General features: G+C 43.4%; 1 protein-coding gene across 1 annotated transcript in view; it reads right to left on the bottom strand.

The window, feature by feature from the left end:
• Positions 1-355: 355 nt before the first annotated feature.
• The window catches only part of LOC110977838 (glypican-6-like), a 52,491-nt gene continuing 34,286 nt past the window's right edge, over positions 356-18,560 (bottom strand). Inside the window, exons 4-8 of the mRNA XM_022232315.2 lie at positions 17,792-17,957; positions 14,970-15,100; positions 6,397-6,890; positions 5,804-5,976; positions 356-5,345 (exon numbers count right to left, since the gene is read on the bottom strand). Coding sequence (XP_022088007.2) covers positions 5,110-5,345; positions 5,804-5,976; positions 6,397-6,890; positions 14,970-15,100; positions 17,792-17,957 — 1,200 coding nt within the window. The 3' untranslated portion in view covers positions 356-5,109. The remainder of the gene's footprint in view (positions 5,346-5,803; positions 5,977-6,396; positions 6,891-14,969; positions 15,101-17,791; positions 17,958-18,560) is intronic.

The raw sequence follows: 18,560 nt of genomic DNA, 5'->3' as shown, positions 1-18,560 counted from the left end.
CCCATTTAAAGAAGGGGAATGTTATGCCGTTTCTCCCTCCTTTGTTTCCTCACTCACGTTCAAAATATTGAAAGCTTTGAAAGTTTTGTGAAGTGTTCAAAGTTTTGAAAATCTTGAAAAAGTGTTTGCTTTACAAATGGTTAAAGTGGTCAGAAACTCCCTTAGATCACACCCAGGAGCATCTAGAATCCAAAATCTGCCGACACCCGGCCCTTAAGCGCGCCCAAGACCCCACGTCATTACGGTTTCGCGCTCGCCGATGAAGGTTATGTTCCCCTACGGTCACCCCCACATACAACATGTGGAAAACAAGACTCGTGACATTATAAAAAAAAATTTTAAAAGGAGTCAGATGTCCTTTAAATAGAGCCTTTATTAACAGCAAGTGTCAGGGAGCCAGACAAGATGGTGGGAGGCCAAACAACAGAAATACTTTACAGAACACAACATTGGAGCAGATATATTTACAAAAGATGTAAAGCCTTCAGATTTTCAGGGTTTTTCAGGGGCGAACGAAATACACAACTTTTACATTAGATTAATTCGAATGACTCTTCTAGTTCTTGATGTGCTCTCCACGAAATTTTTCATAAATTCATTGCGGACTGTCCATGCCTTTCACTTTGTCATCCCATTGACACCTTTCTGTGAAATTCTAAATTCTTTGAAACTGCGTTCCAACAATATACCCCAATTTTATGAACACTAGTGTAAAACTTCTAATGTGAATTACAGAGGTAAACAGGTAAACAACTTAGATTTTTTTCTTTTTGTAAACCCATGTTAATACATGCCAAAGATCATTCTAGGTTCCTAGTTTTGGTTAAACTGTTGTGTTTCTGTCGGTCGGTAAGGAAGGACAATATATCTCCGGAAAGGTCAGGATATAAAAACTTTAATAAACTAGCATTTTGTACACAACACTAAAGGCTTACTGTTGGCTGTTATAATTTAAAAAGAAAATCTAGTTTAGGCCTGCTCCAATTTTAGCAGTTAAATCAAAGTTAGCAGAAACAAGCAAATTTAAATTAAACTTGGATAATAATACTTGGCAATTGTTGCTTAGGAAACAGTCCAATGGGAGCGCTCATTTTGAAAATGTTTACAGGAACACATGACTGGCATATCTTTCTCACCTGACAAAATTGTACATCTAGAGGGCTCTCATCATGTGCCCATGAAAGGCTGTATACAGAGAGTTGCTAAAATGGATTTATCAAGACGTTAACAAGCATTAACTTTCAAAGGAAAATCATTTTGGAGCTTACCAAATCAACAGAGTTTGGTAACTGCTGTTTCGCAATGTTCTTTAAAGAATATGACTAGTCAAATGTGCCATCTTTTCATAAGTTAGTTTCCTTACCACATCTCTCTTTATACAGCTTTTTGCAAGTCCTGCCCCTTGCACAAGCATGATAACTGCAAGGTTCAATGTGCTTGTCCAACAGGCAATTACCTTTTTTTAGTTTACATGTAATACAGCGCCCTCCCTTGGCATTCCCCCGCCAAGTAATGGCGCCCTCGTGTGACCACACATGACAAAAGTTGATTTAAAATCTGTACAGTTCACGAATTTGACAACACCCAAGTACCAACTACCAATGCACAACCACAAGCTCAAGCCGATCATACAACTTGTACCGTCCAAAAAATAGCGTCCGGTGCCGTGAAAAATTACAGTGCAGACTTCTGTTTCAAAGAATGTTTACAACTGTGGGCATTTGGCCCCCCGTTCGTCATGAGAAATGAAGTGCATTTTTTTTTTCCACAAATTTTCCGACTGCACTTTCATTTTAAAATCTTGACTGTATATACGACTGGAAACAACACAGTTCTTGTTTAATTTTTTTTCTTCTTCCACTGTGACAATTTTCTCCACACAAGGTATCAAAAACACCATTACACAAACGCGTAACATTTCCTGCAATTAATTCTCTTGAACAATCTCCCCCAGTTGAGTTTTGAATCAGAGGCATTCCTCTCTATGCCAGAAAAGAAAAACAACTAGCTTGAATAATTCTACCCTGTTAAAAATACTGGCGGCTTCAAACTTCCCTTGCCCTTTTTTAGGATCAGGCTGGGGGGATATTCGAGGTATTATACCTGTATCCATTTTTAAAACAACAAAAAAAAATCATCCACAAAAAGTAAAACCTCTCCTTTTCCGTTTGATAAACGAAAACCAAACTCCATCAGATATGTATACTTCCAAACTTTGAATAAGTTACACAAAACTAATCTTCTCTACAGCAGCTAGCTTCAATACAAAAAAATCTTACTTTTACACATTTTTTTTAGTTTAAAGTTTTTAAGTAGTAAATAGTTACAAGTCGTCATGGTTTTTCTTTTGTTTAAAATACAGAGATTGTTCTCTTCATTGGTGACACTCTCATACTCTCACTCTCTCACAGACTCTCCTTTCGCCTGTCTCTTTAATCAACATCTATTAATTCTGTACATATTCACATGTTGCAAACCCACACTTTATGGTCCACCTTTTAAACAGTTGTTTTTTTGTTTTTTTTTCTTTCAGTTAAGATTTTCTTCAGTTACAACTCGATGAAACACTCAGTGCCAACAACACAGCGACCAATAATATAACAAAAACATTTGGTTAAAAAGTACTTCACCGCTTTGATAAAAACGCTTACATGAGGTATTTTAGCTCTACAGGCAGTGCGTTAACTGTACATTCAAACAAAAAGCTTTACAGATAGGTGAATTGTCGCTTGCTAAGCATGATACGGTTTGTCCAACTAAAGAGGTGAGCCAGAAACATAAAACATTGACAAAACTACTTTAGAACAAGCTGGTTGACTTCAACTGCGCTGAATTTGTATTTCATTGGTTCCCTACAGGTCACAAGGACACAACACTACTCTGTTGTAAGCTTGGGGAGTGATATCAACGTGGGTGCACTGCCACGGCCTCAAAGCAAAGAACAGCAAGACAACGAGATCCAGCGAGCTTTCACGAGAATTCTTCAGCGGTCTAAATCTGTCACTCAGGCTGTCCGGACAGTCAGCCATTGATGCTGAGAGTGAGTATCACACTGATTGACTATGCTGCTATTAAACAGTGGCACATTCCGGTTATTGTGGCCAAAGTAAGACCCGTGAAAACAGCAGGTGCAAAAACAGGGGAACATGACATGTGACGGAGCATGTTACGCGTACAGCTTTGTAGACTTCTACAATACTGAGGAGGGGGGAACACAAATCAGAAACAATACAAAAGTACAAAAACGGTTTACTTCAAATTATACCATAACACTCACATGGTGGCATGCAAACTTTGCATAGCTTTGGTTTTAAACAAGCCCTTATTTAAGTGTGTTTTTTTTAATTATTATCATTTTCAGTTACATTTCTGCATCAAATACTGCTGATGATGGATTTTTTTTTGGAAGAAAAATGTCCAAAAAATACGGGTCAAGAAAAACGTTGTCTTATTGGATAACTCATAAAGCGTGTCTCCGAACAAGACACGAGACAAACAGTCCAGACATCGTCCGTGTGAACTATACAGAAGTGAAATTCCGCGACTTGATTTAAGTTTTCATGAAGTTCCCGTGCTTCCCAAATTTCTAAATTACCTTACCCAACAAAACCTGCTCATCTGTAAACAGACACTTCACTCAATTATTTTGGAAATGTTGATGACGACAGTCATTACAGACGAAGGCATTCTAAATTAACAAAAGAAGAATTTCTCAAACTTTCACTTTAACTCAAGATTTTGAGAGCCCATAAAAACAATGTTGACCATCAAAACTGAGGTACATAATACAATAATATACATCAAAAATGATTAATTTTCAATGTCAAATGTACAAGAATTCTAACAGATTCTCTCACAGTTCAGTCCCATAATGCCTTGCTGGGGAAGAATGCTGAAGAAGCACCACAACAAATGGTCTTCAGCATAAACGTGTACGCACAATCAAATACACAAATCAAAATGCTTTAAGGATCGGTTTCAATCCATGTAATATGATAATCAGTTTTCCCAGCTGGGCAACTTTTTTTTTCAACTGATACATGTTTGTTTGATTTGATAAACATTTAAAAGCAATCATGAATTGAAGCAAAAACTACAAAAAGCTCACACTCTAAGCTACTTTTGTATCGAAAAAGCCACTGTAATTTAATCATTGGAATATGCACGACAAACAGGTTGATAAAAATTCTCTAAAATACCAATTACATCATTTTGGTTGGATTAAAAACAAATTCCAGTTTGACTGTAAGCAATGCTGGCTTAATTGATTAAAACTCTCTTTCATCAAGCTGCAATGCATAATGATAATTGCAGACAATTAGAAAGCTCTCATGTTTTTGTCCACAAACTCATTTCCATTTGGAGTCCAAAAATTAACCCTTTCTAGTCACTGCATCAAATGTCTAATATCTTTGTGACTAGAACTTAAAAATAACTTGGGAATAAATATTAATTAAAATGCATACCATGCAGCATTTTACTCTTTTTTTTTTTACAAAAAGCTTTTCTTTTCATTACAAAAGGGACCCTTTTAAAGAGTATGAAATTATCGTCTGTAATGAGCATGGTACAATTTAAATTTCCTCTGAAAAAGTAAAGTTTTCAGTAGGAGAAGTATTTTGCATGGGGGAAAAAAAAACGGCTCCAATTTATTCCTCAACTTTGATTTTGAGCCCTAGATGGAGTAAATGTTAGTTACCAAAGATACAACCCGATACAAAAATGCTTTCACCTCGAAATACAATGTGGTTGTCGCTGCTTGATGACATCATCACAACATCTGACGACATCATCACAACATCTAATGACATCATCACAACATCTGATGACATCATCACAACATCACACTAGAGAATCCTTGATTATGACACACACAATATCACTTATGATTCTTTTTGGACTCGAGGTTGGGGCATTTCTTTCACGCCAACTTGAGTTTTCCCCTAAAAGGGTCTCTAAATATGAAAGTAATCATTTTTACCCATGTGGTTCAGCACCAAATATCTGTTCCCGTGTTTCTGTATCTTTTTAAAAAGCAAAAAACACTCAACAAAATGAACTTCATGACATCTACAAGCAACAACGAAGAAAAGGACACGTACCCTGTCACTACCACAACAAACGGAAAGCAAAAACGGTCGTTGCGCACACACTGAGAAGCCACCGAGTTGCATAACCTACGCATAACGACGGGGCACTGTTGGGTTTCCGGGTGGGCCGATAGATTGGGTCCTCCACCTCTGTGAAGTCCACCTCATTGGCCCCGATGACTCCAACCTCGTTCCCGCCTTCTATGCCATCACCAGAGCCACTTCCACTCCCCGAGCCGCTGCTATAGGGTTCGGCTGTTGACACAGAAACAAAAGTGGACGAAAAAAAGTGAAGAGATGAGCGTTTCAAATAAACACGGATAGTCTTCAGGACTGGACATAATGGTGCACAACAGTCTAAAAAAGTTGTTGGGCGGATATACCACAACTGAGGATGCATTCTAAACTGCCAAACAGTGAAAAAGAAAAGCATTCTTTACAGTAATGTGCCATATTAGATGGAGTCCAACAGGGAAACCACAGCCAAGGATTTTAGATTCAAGCACATTCATTCATCCTTTACTGCGGTGTGCTGGCGAACCTTCTCTTCAACACATCAGGGCTGCCCAAACAACCTCGCTGGTGAACCCGACCCAACACAAGCCCGATGTCAAGATATCAGTTTCTGAAACGGGCGACAACGCATTAACGCATGACTGCACCTTGGACTTGACAAGGGTTGGCACTTTCATTACTGGAAAAGTATTACTTACTGTCAACCCATTCGACGTCCTCCCCGTTGAAGGCGCCATTCAGCCGACTGGTGATGGTGCGCAGGGAAGTGATGTGCTTGTTGATGAGGAAGTTGGGTGGGGCTGTCTCCATGGGAACCTCTGGGTTATCCACCTGATTGGCTATGCCGTTGCCAACAGGAGGATGTGTGTAACTGAGTAGAAAGGAAACACGAGAGACTACAAGTCAAGTTCCCTTTCAAACTATCCAAGTTAAGGAACGTGATGATGATGGACATTGGGGGGCCAAACTCACGGAGCCACTGAGACTGATGATTTTCTCAGATAATATCACTTACCATCCTAAGTGTCACGTAATGCCATGTCCATCTTACGTGACTGCGACTTGCAATTTCACGTAACTCTGTGGGAAGTGGCTACAGTCACCATCATAGCCTTGGATGAAATGCAATCTCAAGCCAAAGCCAGGTAAGTTGGACACAGTCCAATGCTATTTGCGACAAGTTCTTGGCGTATCTGTGGTTAGCGAGTAAACCAGCTTAGCAGGTTTATATTCTACTGAGTAGATCCTTGGCACTAGGGTCAATATCAACTGGTTTCCTCCTATTACTCACCTGCCCTTGGAGTGCCCATTCCAGCACATGTTCTCCACGGCCACATCAGCTGCAACGTCGTCACAGAACATGTAGGGCAGCAGCGTCCAGAAACCCTTGGTCTCTCGCAGGTTGCTGCGGACGTCTTTGACCAGCTTCTCCATGGTGGGCACGTTGTCGGCCGGCGTGGTGCGGTGGGGTCCGCGGTCCTGGTCCCGCCCCCGGCCTTGACCCCGCCCCGGGTCCCGCCCCCGCTGCCTCTGCCTCCTGGTGCTGGGGGCGCGCTGGTCGGCGCCACGCCCGGCCGCGGCCTCACGTTGGCCTTCAGGGGGGCGCTCGCCGGCAGCCTCCCGTTCGGTAGCAGCCTCGTGTTCTCCAACGGGGGCTCCCTCAGTGCTAGCTCCATCTTCAGCCCCAGCCGTGACATTGCCAGCTGGTAGAGTAGCTTCCTCTGTGTCTGCATCTCGCCTAGTCAGCCGAGATTTCAGGCGGGGCTTGCCACACCCGGTGAAAACCTGCAAAACCATGAGAAAAGAGGTCAATGGACTAGACAAAGCATTTCTACCAGAATTACCACAGTCCTTCACATTTTACTTCTCAGTTCCAGACCTTCAAGATGTCCCACTGTGTCAGCGCAAAATATGTTGTCAGGAGCGGGGAATCTTTGATGATCACATGTCGATGAAATCTTTCTCAAAAGCTCAACAGTAAAGAAACAGTAATTGGCAAGCTACCACATCAGGTCAGACAAAACAAGGACAGACACATTGTAGACAAAGCCCAGAGAGTGACAGAAGAGATGCCAATGCACAACCATTCAAAAATAACCAATTCGTACAGACTAGAGTAGGATGTGTACCTCAGTCACAGTGAAAGATAGATAAGGTTGCTGCCCACTCCTGACCTCGATCACTTCAGTCCAGGCACGGCAAGTCTTTACCGCTATATAAATGAGCAACCACCCATGACGCGTTGTGCATACAACGCTACCCTTTGATGGAATCCGGTGAATCAGAGACTGCATTATTTATCGAGAGACCTGCGACACCTTCCCTTTTCTGTATGTAAATATTTTCCGAGAGAGCACGGCTACCGCGACTGAGGGAGAGAGGGTCCTATTAAAGCGTTAATCACGCTGATGGAGAGGACAAGGGGGTTTGAGAAATTAGCGTCAACAATGCCACCTCGCAACGCACTCGAGGTATTTGGCGAAAGGTCAGCTGACCTACAGTGTACATGTACCAAGACAGGAGAAGCAATCGGGAAGAGTGGAGGAGGTAGATCGCGGAGACACCACCGTCGAGGCAGTGCCAGCAAGATTCTTGACCTCTGATTGCCTGAAGCGCATCCGCATGCAAAGGACCCAAGGGCGCACAACAAGCCCTCACAAAACAAGTCTAACTGTGCACGGTGCGACAAAGAGACAACACAGTAACCCCAGCAACACTCGCCCGGACAAAACCTCTCAGTTGAGGGCATGTTTGCACATGTCTGTTTTCAGAACAGGCGGTGCCTCCAAAGCGCCATTTTAGCGAATGCCCAAAGTCATTGCATTCGGAGGAGGAACAAAGACTAGAATATTATGGCCATCTCTGCTGCATTATTCGAAAGGATGGGGGGACATCATGGACATATTTGCATAGGCATCAACCTACCTATCTACCTTCACTACTGCCAAGTCGCAACAGTCACTGACTGTGTGGGGGAAAGCTCCCTAGGAATAATAACCCCAAAAATTCCAGACGGCTGCCGCCAGTTGATCGCAGTTTTCAACCAGCAGCCCCTGTGGCGGCAATGTTACACTTTCATTTCCAACCACCACTGCTCAACCTGTAGAGATTATTCCTCTTCCCAACCTTTTGGGAAAACTGGAGAAAAAAAAAAAAAAAAAAAACCAATCCTGCTATTATTTCGATCCACTCCTGCTGGGAGACAAAATCCTTTGGAAACCGTTAATCTGGGGGGGGGGGGGAGGAGATGGGGGATGCCTGATCTTTAATGCCCAAGATAAACACGGCGGAGTTTTCAAAGCCAGGAGCTGGGTGGCACAGGGTCAACAGTAGGTCTCGGTATCCAGCTGTCCAGCAAGGCTAGACACGTCTGCAAGTTGTGAAATGCCAGCGATATTGATAACTCATCGATATCATCTGATACTAGCCTAATGACAGCCGAGTCATACACCTCCCATATAAGGGAAGATTACAATATTACAATTTATATATTTTCAACAGGAAGATCTCTGTCACTGAAACGAAATGCACAAACTATGTGAAAAAGAGAGTTTTGCATGAAAAAGATGCCGGTAGTTTTGCATGATTACCCATCGCAGTGCGACTGCAGTGTTTAAAGAATGGGCAGAAATTCTTTCACAGCAGAAATTACTGCTCCTGACCATAATTGCACAAGGGGAGAATCGCACAGCAAAAAGGAAAAAAAAAACCTCATATTACAATGCATTCACAGCATGACTCAATGGGGGATGTTAATTGCGCTCGAGAGGGTCACTTGTCATAGGCCAACCTTGACAATGGGATGCCATAGCTGAAGTGCTTGTCTTCACATGTCATTTCCTTGCTGTGCGACGCTCGACAAGAAACCTTTTTATATCTTGCTGTTAAGCACCAAGGGGGCATAAAGATAAATACTGAGAGAGAAACTCCCACGTCTGCTCATAAAAAAAAATTAAAATGAAAATCACACGCATGTGTGACTCTCAACGATGCACTGAGCTATCGCAAGAATTAAGTCTTGACTGACGTGTTCACTTTGCACAAAAGCTATGTTTGGAATAATCAACGCAATCGGTGCTAAACTCAGGCGGCTAGGCCCAAATTAAAAAAGGAAATGTTTCTAAGCTCTGAACTGGAATCTCGACTGCACTTCCAGGCTGCGTCCGAAAGTTGTCTACCGCTAGGTCTGGGTCTTTGCTCCACTGGAAATACACAGAGACGGGCAGACATTAGACGTAGCCGTAGCTCCCGAAGCCCATTTGACGATACCATGCACCGCATGCAGTGCCTGGCAATTTTAAGGACAGTGTGACTCCCACGAGTTCAAAGATCTCGCGGTTCCTGGAGGGAGCAAATCTTAAGCTACTCATCTTTCAACACTGACCAAGCTCGTCTCTGGAGAAGGGGCAATTTGGGAACAAATTTTGGGGAGTGAAAAAATGAATTGCCTTCAAGAAATCAATTACAACCTCAATGACCTTGTCCATGCATCATCGACAACTTGCTAATTTTGGTGCATTTTAAATTGTGTCCGATTCTGTGGCACTGTCTTGCGACTGGATATGGTGCAAAACTGTCATAAACACAGAACACTTTTTTTCTGTCGGACGGACAATGAATGAGTCATAACTCATTTAAACCTTCAAAAGCAATCAACACATCCATGATCTCCCGGAGTAGCCTGCATCATTAACTCGGTCATCAAACCTCATCATTACCTCAAACTTACAAGTCCATCTTTGTCCGTCAGCATCATTTTCCTATCACATTTTTTCCCCCCAAATCATAACTTGCGCAATCTCATCTCTCTTTGCATAAATCTTGCCTGACTACATTTCTCGAGAAAGGGCAATCGCCTTCATCCAACATACACACTCTGCATGGGCCTTGCACTTTTTTTCTTTGAGGAATGTAATGTTGGCGGCATCGTCTCTAATTATCCAAACCACTCTGCTGATGAGAAACGACAGGAGTCCGTCCATGTTGCAGCCAGACAACGATGACGTCATCCCTCCCCCATGACCAAAATTAAATGAACCGTCTCTGTCCTTTCCATGAACGGTCTTCTCTCTCCTGTCCATCATGGTCTAGACGTCAACGCCCGTGGTCGATCGCTGGACCATTGGCCTGTCCAATAGATGACCTCCTCCGCTCCTCACAGACACAAAAAATCCACACAGTTCACATTAAGAGATAAAAAAACCTCACGCGTACATCAGCACCAGCACAAGTGTCCCAGGCAAAAGGTAGGGGGGTGGACGGATGGGGGTGATTACAATAACATCTGTAGAGATTTGGAGAGATTGCCACGAGAGAGACACAGAGCGAGTGTCGCGGGCCATGGTAACGTCTCTTTAAAGACATGGGAGATGGGCAGCAGTTGATGACTCATCTGCCTCATTGATGGGGCAGCACTGGTAAGAATTATCGCTCAAGGGCACAAAGCCAGGCAAACTATTGAATTTATAATTACTGTGGGTAGCATGAATGATTACATTTTTTTCTTCCACCAGAGGAGTAAGCCCTGACAGTCATGTTTTCATTTGTTACATGAATGTTTTCCTGCCCATGATTTATGCTCTTACGCGTACCATTTGTTTGGGGCTTGCATACCCTTATAAAAATACAGTCCAAACTTTAAAGCAAAATCAAACTCTAATTCTGTTTACATTGTATGCTTTTTTCACTCAAAGAAATGTTTGGTGACCCTGAGTTTATTTCAAAATGATCCCACCTATAAACCTACGTGCCAAGCAGTAGAAATACCTCTCTCGCATGTTTAACAATACCACAGATTACTTTTTCCCAAAACACTCCTCTCCACTGAGCCAGATGGGGTGGTTGTAAATCTTCTGGAATACCAACAGCCTGCTTGTCATTTATTCCTTCCTCCATATTTCCGACCCTCCTTGTGGGAGTAGGTGACACCCTACACCCAAAGTCCATTTTTGCACTATCCAAAGGTAACAAGTTCCACTGGGTATCTAAACAGTTCTGCTGGAGGGGCCACAGAGACAGGAAACCAATCTGTCAAACGGGGGAATAAATCCTTCAACTCTGGAAAGATACAATCCGGCACTACACTGAACCTCCACTGCACCGGTCGACCATCTGAAGAAAAAAAAAAGACCTCAGGAATTCAACCGATTCATTGTCCCTAACCCAGTTGGAGGAAACAGTAACCCCAATTCCATCTCAAGTGGACTGCCAAAACAATGTCCCACAATCCAACTAGTCGACTCCTCCCCCCTACCTCCAAAATAATCAGCACCTTCCAAACCCCAGCATGTTTACAGGATGGGGCATTCCGCTCTCCAAGCAACCGCCCCCTGCTTTGTTTGCCACAGACAGCCCAGAAGAGGCAGTGAAAACTTTCCACTGTGTCTGCAGGACCACAGCCTTTCCCTCCCTCTGGGGAGTCAACGGCGCATTCTTGACCTATTAGTGACCTAACTGGGTCATAGCCGGGGCGGTGACCTCAGGTCATTCTCCTGTGGTCTAATGTTAATTTGTCAAATTAGGGGACTTGAATGCCCTGCGGTGTCTAGCCTCCACAGCTCTTGAAACCTCAATGTCCTTCAAGTCAAAGTAGTCCTATATTTCCCTAATTCCCAGGAAAGGCCAGTTGGGAGAAAAAAGTGTCCCTGAAATAGTTTAAGCCCTGCCTAAACAACCCTAATCTGTTGTAAGACCAATCATTTCCCTCCAGGATTCTCAACTTCAAGGATGGCAGTCAACCCAGCTCATGGCTGGAACTCTGCAGGGAACTTTTTGAATGTTCCAAAAGCCATCACTGCACTTTCTAATGAGCTTTGAAGTATTTCATGGTGTAGGTGGCAAGTAAAGTAAAGGTTTGCGGTAGCACCATGCAAAAATATTTGTTTAACTTTCATGATCCCTGCCAAACTGCTCGGGTCCAAGCTCCTCTGAACCTTACAAAATCTTCCAAAATCTCCCAATGATTTTGTAGGATCTGGGATGGTAAACATGAAGGCTAATGAACAGCAACCATATGGTGAATACTGTAAGTTTTCATGCCAATTGGTCTGCAAGACACTTTCAAAAAAAAGTTACAAATTCTCAGAAATAGTTAAAAAGCAAGCCAAATGCGGGCTAACTTAAAGAATTCTTGGCTGCGTAGGTTTGAAAAAAAATCCTACACTCTTTGAATAAGCAATGCATCAGCAATGCTTTTTCCCCCAAAAAGGACAATTTATACAGGCAGAAGTATCTTCCTTGCAAACTACAAATGTTGATGGAAACTAGGCCACTGCCTACTCAGCTCAAAGTACACACCGATATTTTGCCATTTGATTTTCTCTACAGCAACCAAATGTTCAATTTTCAGAGCAGATCATATTACATTGCCTTTAATCCTGCAATTTTCTCTGAAAAACAATCCTTGCCCACTGTGGAAAATATTTCCCTGCCTTGTGTTGCTTCACCAAGGGAAATAACCCAAAGATGCAGAGTAGATGGTCCCACATCACGTACCCCCAGGAGACTGAGAGACTGACCAAAAATTCCTGAACCTCAAAACATGCTCTTTTTCCTTCCAGTTTCAGCATTTCGATACATATCCTTTTTTTCCCCCTTTCTGTGTCTGCCTTCCCTTTCTTGCTGATCTCTGTGCAAGAGTGAGCCTGAGCAACTGGGATGTTTAGCCTGTTCCCCGGCCCGACGATCAGTCAGTGGAAAAGCACGCAGTCCAGGGCCACTATTCCTGACACCTAAGGTGCATTCCATGCATTCCTGGCAGGTACAGTCCGCACAGAAAATAACAACTACCTGCCTACTCCAATGGGTCCAAATCAAAAGCTGACCCCAGCCAGTCTCAAGGACCGGCACACACAGTGAGCAGGATATGGTATGAATTATGACCACTCGTTCCATGGGCAATAAAAAATGAAAGTAGGAAGGGAACTTTCCCAATGTTTATGTGCCTTTCTGGTGACATACAAGTGGTTGGGTTCATTTGACTGCACTGTTATCTTAATTCGAATATTTTTTTACTCATCCGCGTAGGTCACTCTGAACTTGAAGTCAACGCAGGTCCTGAGAAATGGCAGTGGGGGCTGGGGGAGATGAGTCTGATGTACTGGCACCATACGAGTAATAAAACTGCACTACAGCTGCCATTATGGCATGACATATGCAGTCTTTATCTCGTGGTACGGTTAGAATTTGGCTGCGACCGTTTTCACCAAAAAAAAGTGCCCTAACTATACTTGACTCGGTCTTCATTCAATAGACTGACGCACACTCAAGTTACCCCGTTGCAGCACCTTGCCCAACTGAAAAGTGAAACGATTCCCCCCCAAAAAAAACAGGGATCCCCGTTCAAAGTGCCTCTAACACTGCAGACAATGATCCACTAGAAATTAGCAGCACTGGGAAAGCACTGCACATTCCTTCAGACATGGAGGAGTTCCGGCCAATTGTAACCAAGCACCGGATTGCGGGGTCCCGGGATCTCGACATGGAACACCAAATATGCCTTTTATGATGTACCAGTAGGGCGTAATGAAACCTGAACCGGGTGAATCATCACTTTTAATAGCCATGCAATTGCCAAATAAATTGGGCCCATTCAGGACTGACACTCCAAGACAGAAGGGAACAAACAGTGGTTACATGTGTGAAATGTACACAATCGCCTCAGACAATTTGGGGGTCTGGTGCTCATGGGCGGGGTCTGAAGTAACACAGGGCTTGTGGTCACACTAGGCCTTCATATGGAGTGGTAAAAAAACAGTTCTTTTCAATATGCACTTGTCAGTGTGCATGATTTCTGATTTCATCAAGGAAAAAAGGTCGCAAAAAGGGCACCTGGAAATTGAAAGTGCGCTGCTTTATGCAAAACTTAGAGACGTGAATTCTTCACCTTTTTTTTCTTTTAAAATAAAGAAAGAGGAACTTCACTCATGATCTTGTTATGAAAACACCAGAAACACCCTCAGGAGTAATCTAATAATACACATTGTTTATTCATTCCAAACCATTGTTTTGAAACGTACATGTATGCCAGCCTCTGAGTAACAGTATTTCGCAATTTTGCAACATTTCCTGAGAAGTTTCCCTTTTCCATTAGGGAAAACCAGACACCTTTTAACAATCCGCTTTATTTTTCCCCTCTCTTATCGCTGTCCCAGCTGTTCAAATCTCCCGTGTATACTGAGGGGCTTGTGGGCCCAATGTTGCCTTTGCTTGTACTCAAAATAACCCCGGGGCAGAGTTGTGGCAGGGTTTAGGGTACAACCAAGGACCTGGCAGACAAAACACTGAGGGGGTGAGCAGTGGCTGGTGGTGGTGGGGGGGGTAGGGGCGACAGGCTACACAGGCAAACCCACATCTGAGAAACCCAGCCTTGCCCAGCGGTCAGGGGTGAGAGAGCTCGATTTCACCGGAATTCCAGAGGACTGCGTCTCTGGCCAGGAAGAAGGTAGAAAAAGATGGTCTGGGTGCCTGCAGAGCGAGGTTATCGAGGGGAAAGCCACAGGGAGGAACAGCGGCATGTACTGGGTGGTTTGGGAGGGATTAGTTAGGCAGTCTGGGATAACAATGGGGGGGGGTTTTGGAAGTTTGTGGGGTCACGTTTAAGCTGAGAGGCAAGTTTGTAGGATAATGGATGGAGCTGGGAAAGGGAAAGCAGGGGTGTCATCATTTACCAAACTTTAGTCAGTATCCATTAGATTTAAAGGGATTTTCATTTTAAGAAAAGAATGTGTCGTTGACCTAGTGGTGACTGACTGGAGGTAGAAAGCCATGGCTACATGAAAAGGTTGAGGTAAATTTTCTTTTTTGGGGGGGGGAGGGGGGAAAGAGGACGGGAGCACTGAGAGAAAAAAAGTTTTTATTCCAAACCTTGGTTGTGACTGTGATGGCATTTTCTTGCATGTTCATGATGGCCTCTGAGATTCGGATGTCAATGGGCTCCATGACAAACTCGATGTTCACTGGTCCCTCCAGACGGTCTACCAGTGCCAATATGGCATCTAGAATAGAAAAATATCCCAGTACACACATTAAACAGGAGACATTTAACCATAACTATACAAAATACAGCAACTCGTGAAAGACAGACTGATCCAAACACTACTCACTCTCCATAAAAAACACATGTGTATAGATTATTGATTAACATATAGAAAGATTCATGGCCCACTTTGAAAACTGGATGCATTATCTACTTTCTTTCAACACTCTCCATTATTTACTATTTGACGCACTGCAGCTGCGACAAACTATTTGTGACATGGCTGGCTTTTATTTTAGGGACCTTCTGATTAACCAACTCTTCAATGTCAAATTAACCTCCGACGACAAATCAAAACATTTGACTGGAGGCAAATCTAGGCCTGCCTCCTCTGGGTTTCTCTTTTGTTTCCTCTGCGCAAACCCCGCCTGACCCCACACAAATGCATGGATTAGAAATATAAGACTCAGGTGAAAGGTCATATCAATAAATTGCCAAGGTAAAGTGCTGTGGGCTGTCTTGGATTCCGGCTAAATTGTGCTGTGTCAAATGATAATTGCACTGGCCCCAACAGCACATTGCTCTCCAAGGCTAAAGGAGCTACAGGCAATTTTGCTAGCACTGATATGTCATGTACAGAGCATTTGGGAGGGGGGGATACAGTGCTGAGTGCTTCCTATTGGGATATCAATTTATGCCAATGGCAATGTGGTACTGGAGGCATTAAATGTAACTTGACAATGCAAAGTTTAAAAACATAATCAGCAAAATGACAAATACACCCAGATTGTTTTCCGTTTTTACAATCTCATGATTATCAAGTTCCACTGTAGTAGGTAAATTTTACATGGGTTAAAAAAATCTAAGTCTTAGACAATGTTGCCAAACACCTCCTTCATTCAAGATCCTCAAAAACGTGGCCAACTTATTCACAGGCCAGCGAAAAAAAGAAAGTGGTTGAGAGCACAAACGTTCGTGCATATACACCATATGTGACTGACGCCTTTTGCCACAACCCCTCACAGCCTCCCACAGCTTCACCCCTTACAGATTGATTCCGCATCTGCTGAGCCAAAAGATCCCTTTTTCTCACACATGTGCATCCAACTGATTCATCGATATTGATATCGATCACAACATATCCTCACCACCCAGCAGATTTTTTATTTCCCACCCATTCCACACCATGGCCAACCATTCAGGCCTGCTTTTCAGGGGCTGCTCCTTGAGAAATGATTTAATAGTCTTTTTGTGGGGTGGAAATCCTGTCTGTCAGGCAGGAATGGCTGCTTCCGGTTTCTCTGCTGCCCTCCTTCAAATCCCAGGTGGGTTTTGGCTTCGGTTGTTTTTTTCCCCCAGGTCTAAATTAGAGAGATTTACAAGCCCCTTGTTTTCGCTTTTCCTGCATGTGTCAGGACTGGTTAAAAGGCTTCTCAAAAAAAATTTGAAATCCTCAAGAAAGGGAGATTCAGTAATCCTCACAAAAGAAAAAACAATCTTCTGCTAACGGAAATTCAAGAGGCCTACTGCCGTACCACTCTACTTTTCTGGTGTACAAGACCTGAGTCAAGGCAGGGTAAAATATGCCTACCCTGGTAAGCAGAGATCCCTAGATTTGACTTGCGTTCCTCTTACAGCAGATCAACAAAAAGCCCAAAGCATACAGACCCTTTTTGTTGGAAACAGACTATTTTGTTTTGAAGAGAAAGGAGAGAAACTCAGACATTTAGAAGATGAGAAAGTAAGAAAGCTACATATGATTTGGAAATTAAAAAAAAAACAACCCAATGTGATGAAGTTGTTTTTTTTGGTTGGCCGCCAAGAGAAAGTAAAATAGACACTGAAGATGAACAACAGCATTTGATGCGGCGGCAAAAACACATTTTTTGGCACAAGTTGGCAGGTTTTGATAATGGGTCAGAGGGCGCCGATCAAAAGCTGGGTACACAATATTGAATTATGGCCAATAAAAACTGCTAACAAGGGGAAGGCTGCCAGGTCCCGGGGTCACATTTCTTTCAATAATGTTGTGACAAAGTTGACAGGATCCCGGGAACATTCCACACTGTGTTAAGGCCCAACATGTTGGGAACCTGGATTGGTTGTTGGCTGTGATGCAGGGGGATCACGTTACATGACACAGGCCCACCTGAAAGTGGTACACAGGGTGCCATTAAAACCCTAACTGCACACCCCCCAAACCAATGCAGTCACTACTCTCCTCTGGGGAGGTCCAAGGAACTTGGCCAGGCATGACCTGTCGGAACATCCCACAAGTTTTCCATCCCAGCAAATATGCCCAATCTCTGTTCCATTTCTGTCCCTCAAAAATCAAGAATTGTCTTTAAAAAAAAAAAAAATCCATAAAGTCCTGACAACCGATCCCTCACTGTTGTCAACAATTCTTAAAATAGCCCCAATCCACTGGCACCACCTGTTTTTTTTTTTCGGGGGGGGGGGGGGCAAAGCACTCACTAGCAGTAAAATGACAAACCATTCATGGTAGAAACCAGCCAATTCCAAGGTACCGGGTACATATATTTACAAACACACTGATGATTAAAATCCCTGTTCCTAGCTTTTCTTTCCCTCCTCCCATTTATCTGTCAAATTCATTTCCAGGAGAAGGCAAGCCAGCCTCCCTCCCTCCCTTCCCACAAAGCCCTTACCCTCGTTTCTCCTTTCCACTGATCTACAAATGCAGACATACCTATGTAATTGTTCCAGGCGGCGTCCAGCTCCGCCTGCTCGGCCAGGCAGCCCTTCAACGTGTTCAGGCACAGGTTGTAGCACGGCTTGGTGTCGGGGAGGCCCCGACAGTGGGGGCAATAGGACATCCTCATCAGGGACTTCTGGCACTCCGCTGACGGCGTTACCTGGGAAATCGTAAGAGAAAAGAGCACATGGTGTGATTTTAGTTTTCTTGAGTTACATGTTACCTTGTGCCGACTTGGAAGTCGAGTACAACTTGGGATCATAACTGAAAATGAAAAACAAAGATAGGAGAAAATGTTGATGTTTGGAAAATAAAGCAGTTGAGGTTTGACTTGGCAGAAATTGATTTAAACCACCCTCTCAAGCATTCTACACAAGTGAATTAGATGTTGTGATGGGATTTGACAGATCAAATCATAGCAAGGATAACCAGAGACACAGAGCACCAAGGGCAGAATCTTTTTAATATAACATGTTAAGACAGCGCCCACTCTGTACACAACTGGGCCTCATTCAAGGCATCTGTAAACTTCAATACACAAACATACACATGTACATTATGCTGGAACGGGCCATTTAGTGTTAACAGGAAAGACACATACTACTGAGCACGCCCTTAGGCTTCAGGTCCTACATGTACGGACATCTAGGATCAATCTACCGGTGTGGCTGCAAATAACACACAAGTCTATGGAAGTGAAGGAAGCCGCTATGTGCTGGCTTCTACCAGCATGTGTGCTGTTTCCAGCCTTTGTAGCCTTGGT

The sequence above is a fragment of the Acanthaster planci genome, linkage group LG14, assembly GCF_054643075.1.
Source record: "Acanthaster planci isolate LZ-2023a linkage group LG14, COTS_SCS, whole genome shotgun sequence".
NCBI classification, from domain to species: domain Eukaryota; kingdom Metazoa; phylum Echinodermata; class Asteroidea; order Valvatida; family Acanthasteridae; genus Acanthaster; species Acanthaster planci.
Note: the sequence above shows the minus strand (reverse complement) of the source record. Positions and strands in the feature narration are given on the sequence as shown.